General features: G+C 38.8%; 1 protein-coding gene across 2 annotated transcripts in view; it reads left to right on the forward strand.

The window, feature by feature from the left end:
- phkb (phosphorylase kinase, beta) overlaps positions 1–14,109 on the forward strand; it is a 105,454-nt gene that overhangs the window by 37,551 nt on the left and 53,794 nt on the right. For both annotated transcript variants that reach the window (XM_035682350.1, XM_035682351.1), the window contains exons 9-14: positions 460–555; positions 2,090–2,287; positions 8,372–8,429; positions 10,305–10,382; positions 12,725–12,883; positions 13,323–13,417. In XM_035682350.1, the coding sequence (XP_035538243.1) occupies positions 460–555; positions 2,090–2,287; positions 8,372–8,429; positions 10,305–10,382; positions 12,725–12,883; positions 13,323–13,417 (684 nt within the window). The remainder of the gene's footprint in view (positions 1–459; positions 556–2,089; positions 2,288–8,371; positions 8,430–10,304; positions 10,383–12,724; positions 12,884–13,322; positions 13,418–14,109) is intronic.

Genomic DNA, 14,109 nt, shown 5'->3' on the forward strand with positions numbered 1-14,109 from the left:
CACACACACACACACAACCACCACCACCCCCCACCCAGAGGTGTTTAAGTGCAGTGGATGGACAGACTGCACTGTAGTAGTAGCACTTTGTTTCTGTACATGCAGACTTTTGAAGTGATAGGATGACTCTCCACTCACTGTTGTTCAAGCACTCCCACACCGTACTTCAAAAGCATGCTCAACCCAAAAATATCAGCCTGGTTTAACACTGAAAGAGTGTGTTTTGATGTGCGGAGGTGAGAAAGGTGTGATAGTAGGGGCTATAAAGTGGGCCGTTTTGCCATTTTGCTGTCAAATATTTATTTCTGATAAATGATAGAGAACTTGTTGTGCATCTTTGTGCCTTTTTGTGGGTGTGCAATTGCAGAACATGAGACTCTGTGCTGTTGTCGTACCTGTAAAGGGTGAATAGTTCAGGTTTGACTGGGATGCTATCTTTGTACATGTTTTTCTCTTCAGGGCTGTTCATGGTCGGTGATATTTGTGGATCTGGACGCCCACAACAGGAACAGGCAAACTCTGTGCTCCCTACTGCCCCGAGAGTCTCGTTCACATGTGAGTTCTATTGTTGCAACTACTAAAATCACTCTTCAAATAACTAAAATAGACAATTAAAGCATGTTAAAATGTTTTTTTCTTTTTTTGACTCAGTGGAGGAGCTGTGTGCCAATCAAAAACTGAAATAGACCTGCCACACATATGCCAAAAACTTAAAAGGTTAAATTATACACATTATAAAACACTCACATCAGTATGCCCTCGTGGTGCAGTCATTACACTATTGTTGGTTCATTGTAGACAAGAAATGGGGAAAGTGAGAGGTGGCTGCAGAGCTGGAGGGAGGTAAAGCTGAAAAGGGTGAAAGTGAAAAAAAGAAGTAGTATGTAGAAGAAAAGCAAAACCATTCCCTTCTCTCCACTCCACCCCTTGCAGACACTTAAATGATCACATCTCCAAGTGTCTGCTGAATGTGTCAGGCAGAATAGCCGCCATCAGCTTGCAAGGAAATTAGTGTAATTAGACGACCAGAGTGGCATTATAGCTGTATGAGATTAACGTGGGTCTCTCACTATGGGATAATGTCAAAATAACCAAAATATCAATATAATATCAGGATCTCATACACTATGGCAAAAGATTGGAATTCAATATTTAATTCTAGACACATTCAATACCTGTACCAAATAATGTTCTGCAAGCTCATTTCTTATTTCAGCTACAGCTGCCGAGGATGTTAACATGTAGATTGGAGTTGTAACAAGAAATCTAAGAATAAGAGGGGATTGGACTAGACAGAGCAGCAGTTGGCTCCTCTGTGAACTGTAGAGATGTGTGCAAATTAAAAAAGATTTCTATACAAAGCATAACAGTCAACCACAGCTTGCACTGAAATCTAGTCCTTTTAGCTGGTTGACAAAGTGGTTCATAGTTGTCCATGTAAGAAAGCATGTCACTGCAGTTATTAGGGGCTTCAGTGCATAGACAGCAGCTCTGGAAACTCTGCCGTCTATTAATAAATCTTAAATATTCATAGATGTTTGCAGTGAGGCTAGCGCCTAATAGCTTTCATTTTCATTGCTTAATAGAGTAAACCAAACAAAAGTGAAATGAGAGCATAAGATGCCCAGTCATAATTGTTTGTCAAGCCTAATAACAATATCCATTGCTAATGATTGTTTCAATTGAAATTTAGTCAGGCACTTCTTGATTTTAAATAAGGCTGCTTTACTGTGCTGTTCATAACCGGGAGCTTTCATTCCTAAGCTGGTAAAAAAGCATCTTCTCCTGTCTAGAGTATGGCATTTTAGAACATAATGATGTATGGGCTGAATGCTATTAGCTACCCACAGTTTTGACTAATAACGTATGTTATATGACTATTAGGACTGTGGTTAGAATTTAAGTCTGATAGATATTCTGACCGTGGCAAAGACATTTTAGGTCGTGGTCATATAAATTTGTCATATAAATTTGTCATATAAACAGTTTGTCTTGTCATAACTGACCCACCAGTAGAACTGGTAAAAAAAAAACAAGACTGTGGACAGGACTTGTTATTTCTGTAAACAAAATATTTTTTCCCTGGCAGAACACAGATGCAGCCTTGCTTTCAACCATCAGCTATCCTGCCTTTGCAGTAGATGATGATGCCCTGTACAGTCAGACACTGGACAAAATTGTCCGCAAGCTGCGGGGCAAGTATGGCTTCAAACGTTTCCTTCGTGATGGCTACCGCACTGCTAACGAAGACAAGAATCGCCGCTACTACAAACCTGCTGAAATGAAGGTGGGTGCTTGTGGGACAACTAAGCATTGATCTAGCATTGTTTAGGGTGCTTTAACTAAAAGCAATTCTTATACAGTACATCTAGTATTTTATCATATAAAAAATACAGAAAATGTTCCTCAGCGTCCCAGGTTTTAGCAAGACGTGTACCTGAGTGTCATCAGCATAGCAGTTGAAATAGATACATCTGAGGATAATATTCATCAAAGTGCGATTAAAAAAAAAAAAGGATCCAGGATAGACCCCTGGGGAACCCTACTAGAGATGAAAGGAAGCGCTTCCTCCTTCAATTACAGAGAATGACCTGTTAGCAAAAATAATTCAGAACCACATTAGCATATTTACAGACAGCATTTTGAAATATTGTGGTGCACTATGACAAAAGAATGGAGACTTCATGGAGACTTAAAAACAAATAAAACAACAAAACAGCAGCAATTTTGGACACTCCAACTTACAATATGTGTGAGACAGGCTACCAGTTGTCTCAACTGTTTTGTTAATTATTCTGAGATAAGGTATCTCAATCAAATGTAGAGTTAAAGAATGATATAATGTGTAAAAATGAACTTCAGGTGACCACTTGTTAATGCAGATGAAAAGGCAAAGTGCCAATGGTTGGTAATGCATAAAACCTGTAAAAGTTCAACTTGAAAGTGCTTGAGTGTGACATTTGAAAAGTTTTCAAAATGTATAAGCTTATAAAGATATTATCCTTTTATGATAATTCTAAGAAATCTGTCTGTGAGTTAGCCTCTCCCATTTCAAGTGTTTTAAACCTCCAAGGATTTCACCCCAATCTTAGTGTGTTCATTTGTGAGTCACTCTCAGTGGGTGTGCTCATGCATATATATGTATGTGAATGACCATGCATTCATTGTCTTTTTTTCAATCCCCTGTGATCCCAGCGGAATGACTGTGCATTCACTTCAGAATCAGCTCAGTGAGTGTACAAGGAGTGAATCAGAGGCTGGACTCTTAATGCTAGACAAATCATTGCATTAGCTGCAAAACTAACCTCCCAGAATTAATGAACTCAGAGAGGCAGATAGAGAGAACAGTAGAGATCTCCAAGCACAAAGTTTGGTTTGGTCTAGAAGATGTTTCATTTCTCATCCATGAGATCTCAGCAGTTCTAAGGGTGGGTCATTCACCTGAATGTCACAGGTCATTGAGGTCACCTGAAACTTGTGTAAGTCATCAGAGTCACATGAATTAAGGTTTGAATGTTGTCATGAAGCAGTACTGGGGACTCTATTCATGGAAGAGTAGCTCAAGACTTTTTCAAAAATAAGGTTACTAAAAATTGTTACTTAAGTTGTCAGTTCTGGTCACTAAAGTTGGTAAAGATGATCATAATCATAATATGGCTTTGTTAGATTGTGGCAATGATTCTTAGGTCTAGAACCCGGCCAGCTTGTTTTTAAACTCTGAATTTCTAACTGCACAAATCAATATTTTATTATTAACAATGGAAAAAAAACACTATGTATAATGTGAAAGAGGTTGCTCATAGTGGAATTATCATCCAACTCTCCTCTGAGCTCTACAGTGCTTTGGAGCATATTTTGCACCTTACTGTTGTGGTTTTACAGACCACAACTTTACTGTTGTGGTTCACTCTAACCATTCTTATCAGCCTTGTTTCCAGCAGCAGCAGACAGCTCAGGTTTTTCTTTTGGGTTACTTTTCATTTAATTGGGTGGGTGAAAATAATTTTGGACAGTTTGTGATACTACTACTTTTGGTACCCTTTGGGTGGTTCCCCTGATAAAAGGCTGGGCTACATTCCAATAAATCGACCAGTTATTGACCAAAAAAATCAAAAGTCATTTTACTTAAAAAAGACGTGGAAATGCTTACACCTGTTCATATAAGTGAAGTTAATAAATAATAAAATAACATTGTCCCACAAACCTGGTAGAGATCATATTTCAGAAGCTAAAAAGCCAGATATTTTGTCTGAGACTAAAACAGAGCTAAAAGGAGGGTGAATTTTGGACTTGTGTACGTTTGCCAGGTGGCCTGCTTATGTTGGTCAATTTCTAATCAATATTTAAATAGGCAACTGTTATGCTAACATGCTGTGCTGCTATCAAGTGGTCAAAAATCAATATAGCTGGTATAATTCATACTACTTATGTTTCGATATTTTTTTTAAATACATCCACCAGGAAACGTTTTTCCTGAAGGCAATTGTCCTTTTCAAAAAAATACTGCTAAATAATTTTCAAAAGACATGAAAATATGTATTTCTTTTTCAAATACCAATACACATAGAATTTAGCTCAGGTGTGATTTGAAGACCTTGTAGCTGGCCGTGAGCTGTTTTTTAATACATTTTAGAAGTGCTGGACAGATTGCTGGTCATGGCTATCACAGCTGCTATGTGGCTGTGAAAAATGTTTGAAACAATATCCCTTTTATGAAATTAGATTCCTTTCGGCTGCTCTTTTATTTTAAGAAGTGTCAGAAACTTGAGAAAGGTGTAGGTGCTGAAGACAGAACAAATAAAGGCATAGAAGATGGAAGTGCTTGCTTGCTATGTCACAGAGGGCACTCAAAGGGCGCAGACTCCGAACCACTTAGAATACTTTGAAATTAGCTCTCTTTATTCCTGCAGCTAATACGATACAGAGACTCTCAGGCTAAGAATTAACAAACAGTATTCAATGCCTCAGTTCCTTCAAGCTCCGTCCTGCCCTCAGTTCTACCAGCAGGCAGATTTATTGTGGAAGACACTGATGCCAGTAAAGTTTCATAAATTAAATTTGTGATCACTCTTCCTGCAATTTCCCTTCCGTCTACCAACAGTAATATATTTGCACTACATCAGCAAATACAGCAAGTAATTAGAACCCGGTTATTTAAGAGTAAACTGTGCCAGGTGGTAATATTACACAATGCAGTAAATATTACCATAAGATTACAGTTTTCCAGTAATGAATATTGAAACAAACTGCTTATATTTTAATGTTAGATGCACTTGCCACATTCAGAGGCGCAATAGACATTACAAACATAGTACATAGCAAGAAGTATTATAAATAGAATGTTATTTCCTTTGAGTGATATGTGAATACGCAGAGTAATGAAAGGCCAAGGGCGTGTCTGACACAGTGTGAGCTCTGTCTGGTGAAAGAAGTCACAGATAGACCCGGTCTCCCTGCAGAAGACACAGAGTGAAGTTGTTGTTGGTGTTTAAGAGAGAATTCACAGCAGGGCAGACGTCTGTGCTCCTTGTCTGTTTACCATTGACAGAGAGCAGCAGCCTGTGTGATAGACAGTTTTACCAATCAGTAGAGCTGCTCAAGCACAAAACACCAGGGATCCCTGGCTGTTTACAGCCCCAACAGGCCAAAAAGCACAGGCCTCACTGGGTGACTGCCTTTCTCTCTTTCACTCTCTCCCCCTCCCTCTAAATAAACTCTCTTCCGCTTCTGTATCTCTTTATGCACCTTATTTTCTTTCATTTTTCTCTCTTTCACCCTTCCCTCACCACCTGATAGGTATTAAATTGCTTCTGATCTCTGCTGCAACACACAGTTTGAATCCATGTACACCTGCATACTAACAGGGTGCAGACATTAACCATTTAAAGAAACACATTCAAACCTACAGACAGTATGAGCTTCTTGGTGAATGCAGCTCCCACTTGTATTTGTGTGTGCCAGCTCTACCAGCCATTTTGTTATTGCATTAGGATGTAATCGCTGTTATCTTCCATCAGTGTGGAGATTATTGAAAAAGATGAGGGACAAAGATAGTCATGACTAATGACATTTGTAGTTAGATGGACTAAAATGCACACACACACACACACACACACACAAACACACACACACATTTTCAAATGATGGGTTTTAGAGAGGCTATCTGCAGCTTTTTTAATCTTTTTTCCAAGCTGACCTTGGTGATTTGTGGTGTTTATATGAATTTGGTGACCCAAAAAAGGGTCATTCTATAAAGATAAAGCTGCTAACATTTCTACTGTGTGTTTGTGTTGATCCTCTTCAGGCGAGCATAAGCAAGAGGGGATTTCATTATTGGAATTAGTAAGGCTGCGATTCACTTGACTGTCTTCTCTACATGTGACTTGTAACCAAATGACTTAAGAAGGTTTGTGTGTGCGTGTGTGAAACACTACGCACACGTGGTGTGCAATTTTAGGATTTCTGGCTGAGTAAGATTCAGAGAATACAAGTGATGGTGTTTGTGTCAATTCAAGTGTTTGTTCTGGAAAATTCACCCCAGCTGCTGCCACATGCTGGCTTTTATTTCCCTGCGTTCAGTCAATTGAAAACCACCAGACAGCAGCACAGTGACACATACACTCATCAGTTACTCATTCATATCGATCAGTCAGTCAATCAGTCAGTCAGTCAATCAGTTAGTCAATCATAGCTTGCAGGGTGTTGATTATAATTACATTAAAAACATGAATAAATTAGTGGAGAAACGTGACAGGATGCATGTGCTTCCACAGGGGTCAGTGAATGGTTTGATGAAAATGATGTGCTTCCAACCCAACTGAACACCCACTGGTAAATGTTCCCCAAAATCAGGGAAAATCTTTTAGGACAATATTGTTCATCCCTTCAGAGTTCCACAGACTTGGAGAATGTATGACGAGGGGCTTTGAGTGGTTCTGGTGGCTCATGGTGACCCAACACCAGACTACAGTAAGGATGTTTTCAAGCCTGTTGTTCATTTGATTCAAACCAAGGGGAAAAAAACGGAGACTTTGCCTTTTCGATCTGGTCTGGTTCATGTTCACACTGGTTTATTATTAAAGAACCAGAGGTCTAAGTGTGAATTTTTACATGTATGGACTGACGGCTAGCTCATTGAAGCACTACTCTGCTTCTTATGTGTTCATTTATCTTCTCTGGTGCCTCAAAGAGCTCACCTCAAAATAACCTAATCTAGAAATTACCTTTACTATAATAATATATTGATTACATTTTTTCTGCTTTTTAAATTGGAAAATGTATGAAGACAACTACTACAAACTACTTTTCACTTTCCTCTGATCCCTGCTCTCACATACTGATGTGCATACATGTTACCATGGTTACCAAATGATTTACAAAAATAAATGTGTTGCTTGTGTCCTACTCTGTGTATTTACCCAGTATACCCATATATAGAAATAAGTAAAACCTAGCAACCGCATAGGAATTATGCCCCCATAATATGGCAATTTAAATCAATATTTTTGTCTGTTTTTGTTTAGTACTTACAATATACAAGGAACAGTTGTTGTTTTGAACAATAATACTCATAATCAGTTCTATCTTGATAAGCTCTTTGTGGCACCAGAGTAGATAAACACATCAGATACAGCATTAGCACCAGAATTTGATGTCGCATGGAGGTCCATGTAATGCCGGATGACATCACCAAAACTGTCCAATGAATGAGTTACATGTCAGACCATATGACTTCACTTCATGCTTGCAGCTCTTGGTTCATTTGTAGTAAGAGTGAAGATGAACCAGGCAAGTAAAAGGTAACAATCTATCATTGTTTTCCTTGGTCAGGACTAAATATATTGAACTACAGGTGTAAAAGGAACAATGTTGGTCTGTCCTTTAATTTGTCCTCCATTTGGATGAGGTATATAGATGCATAGAATACAGTACAGAGAATGGTTTTGCAGTGTTTTGTATATTTAATAACGCATCTTTATATTTATTCTACTGTTAAGTCTCAGCTGAATCTTTTGTTGAAGTGGAAGAAGTGTTTTACCTATAAACCTAAAATCCACTTAATCCAACTTCCTCTTTATATATTTGCCACTATATCCTCTCTCACCTCTCGGACATTCAAACATCCTCCTCAAAACAAACAGCACAGCTGTGCATATAAGCAAATAACCTTGCGAGGAAGCATTATTATCTCTGACTGTTCTGTCAGTTTTCACTCACAATGTCATGTCTTATATATTTTTTTCCCTGTGCCATGCTGTTCCATATTCAGTGCTACTAAAGTTCAGCCATCCGCTGCTTCAAAGTCCCTGTGCCTCTCTCCTCTTTCTGAAATGGAAAAGCAATAATTCCTCCTTTCTCTGTCTTTCTCCAGCTTTTTGATGGAATCGAGTGCGAGTTTCCCATATTTTTCATCTACATGATGATTGACGGTAAGCCTTGTTCTATCCATAGCTGCTGTTATGATGCCTCAAGTGGGTCATTGGCAAGATAGAAGACAGACTAGTAGCATTTGACAGGAAATTACATTTTGGTGTTTGTCAGGTTTTAGAGGACTTAGAAACACTTTCTAAAAAGACGTGATGTGTGAAATGTGTGTGTGAACCTAAGGGAATAAAGTATGGAGTATAGTTTCTCCAAAGAATGTGAATTCAAGCATGATTTAATCACCTTCATGCCAGTTTAGACTCCGCTGACGTTTTTAGGACCGACAAACAGTCTGATTTAAGGCCTGTTGTCCCACCTCAGACAGCTCAAACTGTTCATCTTTATGGGACAATTTTTTAACAGCTAAAAAATCATAAACTATCCATCAAACTCATCCAAATGAAGACAAAAACAAGTAAACAGAACTTAAAAAAAAGACAAAATGCTCTGAAACACTTGTGTGCCTTCTGTGTTCAGTCTGGCTTGATTACTAGATTATTACTACATAAAGTAAGCGTTACCACAGCGACGGTGGATGTTCGAGGGTCAGTAAAAGAATTACGATACAATTATTGACGGTCATATCTTCCATGCACGCTGCCTTCAGTAAGCCTGCAGTCAATGCAAAGCAAAATGTAGTCAATCAACTATGTGATGTAGTGAAGGAGGTTTTGGCTTACAGTACATATTGGTCCCTGAAGTATTTTAACATGATCATTTCATTTCCATTTACCTGACTGATGCAGTTAACAGTTGAGCAGAAAAGCAGAGGTCCTGGGGATTATCTGGATTTAAATGGTCAGAATCCAGATTGCTGTTTGGTCTGCTACAGGGTTTCATTTGTAAAGCATACATCAATGCTTTAACATGAAAGCTGCACTCATCAATATTTTTTATTTTAACAATGAACTAAATGATGTGTGTGAAAGGGGTCGTTCCGACAAAACCACAGAAAATTCTCACCAGACTGCACCTCCCTTCAAATTAACCAAGCATTTTAGCGTATTTCAGCTTAATTGTTTTGGTTTTATGGCCCAACTTCACAGTTTTGGTTCACTTTCACGGCTCTCATTAGCACAGTTTCCAGCCACAACAGGCAGTTTTCAGTAAAATAGCTCACATAAACCCTGTAAAACACTGCATATGACCTGCCTCGCACCAAACAGCGGACAAAGTTAGCAAATAACTGGTAAACATAGTGGAGAATTTAGCAGTTAAACCCCTTCATTTCCCTCAGGAGTTGGTGGAGAGCAAAACAATCTTTAATAAGAGAGATAATATTGGACTTCAATTCATCGTCTGGCCATAAACATGCCTATAAATGCTGATCTTGCTCTGTATCTGACATATGTGTTCATAGACAACAGTTTGGTAACATGTTCATCATATTAAAATTCTAATTCAAATGTAATGGTTATAACACTGATCCCAGTACACCCACTCCACCAACCTCTGTAGGACAACCAAAGAACAGAGTTCATACAGAAAAGAGGTGATAAGGAGGTAACATTTTCACATGTGTAAGGTTTTCAGAATGTGCATATGTACTGTGAACATGTGCAAACACACACACACACACACACATAGTACATATGCAGAAATATACATATAGATGCACACAACCACACAAAAAACATAGGCATACATGCACATGTAAATGCAAGAAACACCCAATCATCTCTCTCCTACACGTACATACATACATACATACATACATACATATTCCCTTATTATAACACATACTATTGTATTGCATAGATTTATACAGAATGTAGATGTTAAATGTTGTTGTATCATTACATATGCAAGATATTATCCAAAAGTTTGAATTAGTATCATTAATGTGTGTGTGCGGGTGCATGTGTGACTGTTTGTTGCAGGGGTGTTCAGAGGAAATAAAGCTCAGGTCAAAGAATACCAGGACCTCCTTGAACCCATCATCTTCCAGTCTTTTGAGGGTGAGTAATCACCCACACATAAATGCAGGGACTGATGGATATGGGGAATTTCTGGATGCACAAACACGCACGTATAACTTTATTTGATTTGGCATATCAATATGGTTCGTTCTGGAGCTTCTGAATCTGCCTCTGTTCACTCTCCCTCTAGCAATGAAAAAACTTTCTCTTATTAAATCGTGTCATCCATATTCATACTCCCTGTACTGTGGTTGAGGATCACAGGGGTTACGTGAAAGTGAACTCAGCCTTTCCTCATGAGCAAAGAGCTTGGCTTCTATATTCACCTGCACCCATTGCTGCGAGGGGAGACAGTCAAATGATAGGGTTGTCAAGAGCTTTGAGTTTCCACTGGGCCATTCATAATAGAACGGGAATAATTGGAGTGTAGAAAGGATAATGATGTGAGACAGAGCTGACTATAGTTGCCTCAGACTTCTCCACAGAGCTTTTGTACTGGTTATGTATGAATTAACAAAAGTCCTGAAGTTAACTGGCTGGCTTTTAAATGATAACACAAGTGTACTTTATTTCTCTTTTACCAGTAATGTCCGTGAAAAGTCTAAACCCACAAATGTATTTGCTGCTGTCAGAAGCAGCTATTGTGTGTTCTGCTGCAGGTTCGCCCGACCTCCCAGGAGTCATGGGCTCCCATTGTTCTCATTATACACAGACACAAGCAGGGTGCAGCTCTGGGAGACATGCTGCTGTACACTGGTAAATGGGCAACGTTAACTACGGTTGTGCCATCCTTTGAGTCGGTATTTTCCCTTTAGGTGGGTTAGATTCATATTGGACCACACTTTCAGGCTGAGGTAGAGCAGAATTGTATGAGTACAAAGATTAGAGCTGGGGCTGTCCCACGTGCAGGTACATATGCCATTGTGTACCCCTATTTGCATCTTCAAATGAATAATTATGTATCTGAAGTTACCAAAATGTAGCCTGATATTCAGTCTGAATTATATCATTCAGTCTTTCATCGTGCTCATCAGCTCGTTGGCTCGTCAGCCAATTTCTGTGTTGGAGTTTAATTTCTGTGTTGGAGTTTAATTTCTGTGTTGGAGTTTAATTTCCCCTTTCTTTTTCGGTTAAATATATCAACAACTATTGAATAGATTACCATGACATGTGGTGCAGACATTCATATTCTTCTAACTTTTATTCCAGTGCCACCATCAAGCCCACATTTGAATGCGTCCAATACTTTGGTTCATGACCAAAAAACTACAAAAGAGAAAAAAAAGGAAGTAAAATAAGAATCCTTGTTATCTTTACCTTAGAATGAGCCTTTTAAATTTACAGAGGGAGCTCCTTTTCTATGAGTCCACCATGTTGAACCGCCTTGTTTCTATAGTAGCCTAGAACGGACAAACCAAACACTGGCACTAGATAGAGCCTTTCACATTTTTACAACTTCTGTGGCCACTGCAGTTTCTCCCACACATTTCTAAGGCAAGCGGTATTCAGTTGGTTGCAACTTCAGTGCTTGATGCCACAAAATCCTGCACACTGGTCCTTTAAGTTAAAAGAATTTCATTCTGCCTGTTTCTTCTATGGCCAACAGCTGGTTTGCATCCTCACTGCAGGCCTTATTGCTGCTAACTTTAATTTGTCCTTTGGGCAGGGTGGAGAAAAAAGAGACACTGTTCACACGGACCACACAAAAGCAGTGGCTACAGCAGTGACAAGGACATGATCCCTCACTAGCTTCCCACCCATAAAAACTGCCAGAATGTTTGCCTGGGCAAGTGCTTTTTCTGCTGCACTATCTGGGCGCCCTAATTAGTCTGCCGCCTTCACTGACTTTAATGACTATACCTTTAGATTTGGACTGAATTGGCACAAATTATTACCCTAAGCAATCAGGAAATACTTTGTTCCATTATGGCGGTTCAGCAGCTGGAGCCCATTACGTGCCTTTTATGGTAGATCTATGAAAACGCACTTTTAGTATTCTTCCTGTACCTTTGTGTTTTAGTTTTTAAAAATATATTCACCTGATATGTTTTCATCAACAGCCCATGGAAATAAAAAAATACCCCAGTTGCTTTCATTTGCCTGTTTTATATACAGATTTATAGGTATTTTTTGTGTAGTGTAAGAAGTGTGTACATAAAACTTGAAGATCTTCTTAAGTAGAAAATTAGTTTAAAGATTACACACATACTTTGTACTACTGTGTGAACTTGTTGCTACATTCTGCATGCGTCACCACTGCAGCCTTTTGATGTTTTCTGTATGTACATGAGTGAAGTGTTTTCACTCAAACACAGACAACATATGTCCAGTGAAGCTGTCTACATACACACAGCGCTCACAGTCCTTTTCTCTAATGCCAGGCCATGCTGTGATCCCCAAATACTACTACGTACCAGCTGACTTTGTGGAGGCGGAGCAGAACAAGCCTGGAAGTCAGAAGCGTTTCCCTAGCAACTCCGGCCGTGACGGGAAGATCTTCCTGTGTGGTCAGGCCCTTTACACCATCGCCAGGCTGCTGGGTATGCCTCTGTGTGTGTGTGTTTGTGTGTGTGTGCTTTGGTATGACACTCTAAACCTGCACATTAATTCTGTTCAGTCTGCAAGTTCATTAATAACGCAAAACTAATATGACCTCTAGTTCATATTGGATGAGATTTATTATAGCATGTCAGAATATTTTCTGTCATAACACGTTTTTTGTGAAATAAATTAGTATTTCGTTATTCATGATTATCTAAATATTGTTAATATTACTTAATTCTTCACTGACAAGAATCCAAAGATGCAGTGTGACTCATCCAGTGTGTGTGTATGTGTGTCTGTTTAAATGGGGAAATAAATTTTTTTGTCTTTCTGCTTTTTACACTTGCCTATGTGGGCGTGTGTTTTGTATGCATCTTAATGTCTACCTTTGTGTGTGTACGTGTGTGTATGTGCATGTCAATGCTCACATTCCAGTGGATGAGCTGATCAGCCCTAAAGATATTGATCCCATCCACCGCTACGTGCCCCGCCAGGACCAGCGCAACGTCAGCATGCGATACTCCAATCAGGTAAGCTCTAACAAGGACTGCGATTGGCTGACAGCACTTGGCTCTCATGTGAACTTTGCACACTCATATGTACGGCGGACATTCATTCTTAGTATTCTCTTTGGATTCAAGTGCTCCTTGTTAAGGTGTATTCACCCTTCAATAAATAATTAATTATTGGAGTATTTAAGTGCTTTTAGCCTGAAGTAATAACAACATACTCAATAAAAAAGAAGAAGAAATGAAATCTGTAGCAAGTGGACTGTCTACTCACCGTGGAAAAAAGTATTAGTTCTATGTTTATAATTTAGTATTTATTTAGTCTATCCCACACAACTTAGAAGTGTAAATGAGGGATAATAACAGACAAGTTGTACGTTCATAATTGTAATACATAATCAAAAGCTTGAGGTTTTAAATTCTGGTTGTTTGAAATTTGTCCTTTTGAATACATTACACGCAATAAATTGTTTTCATATTCTGAAGACACTTAGCCTAAAAGTATAGAGGATAGCTCTGCATCCTGCACTACACAACATTGTTAAGACTGTCTTTGCAGCTGTCCTCTTTCCTCAACTTAGCATTGATTTGATTTGAAAATTCACATTCACTCAAGTATCAAAAATGGTTGTAGTATTGTTCTCCTCAGGCTTTTTAATCCACTTTTTTTTTTAACTCAGTCTCACGAGAGTTCCTGGTAAATTAATTTAGAA

Source organism: Morone saxatilis, unplaced genomic scaffold (assembly GCF_004916995.1).
Source record: "Morone saxatilis isolate NCDOM2014 unplaced genomic scaffold, NCSU_SB_2.0 Contig11, whole genome shotgun sequence".
Taxonomy (NCBI): domain Eukaryota; kingdom Metazoa; phylum Chordata; class Actinopteri; family Moronidae; genus Morone; species Morone saxatilis.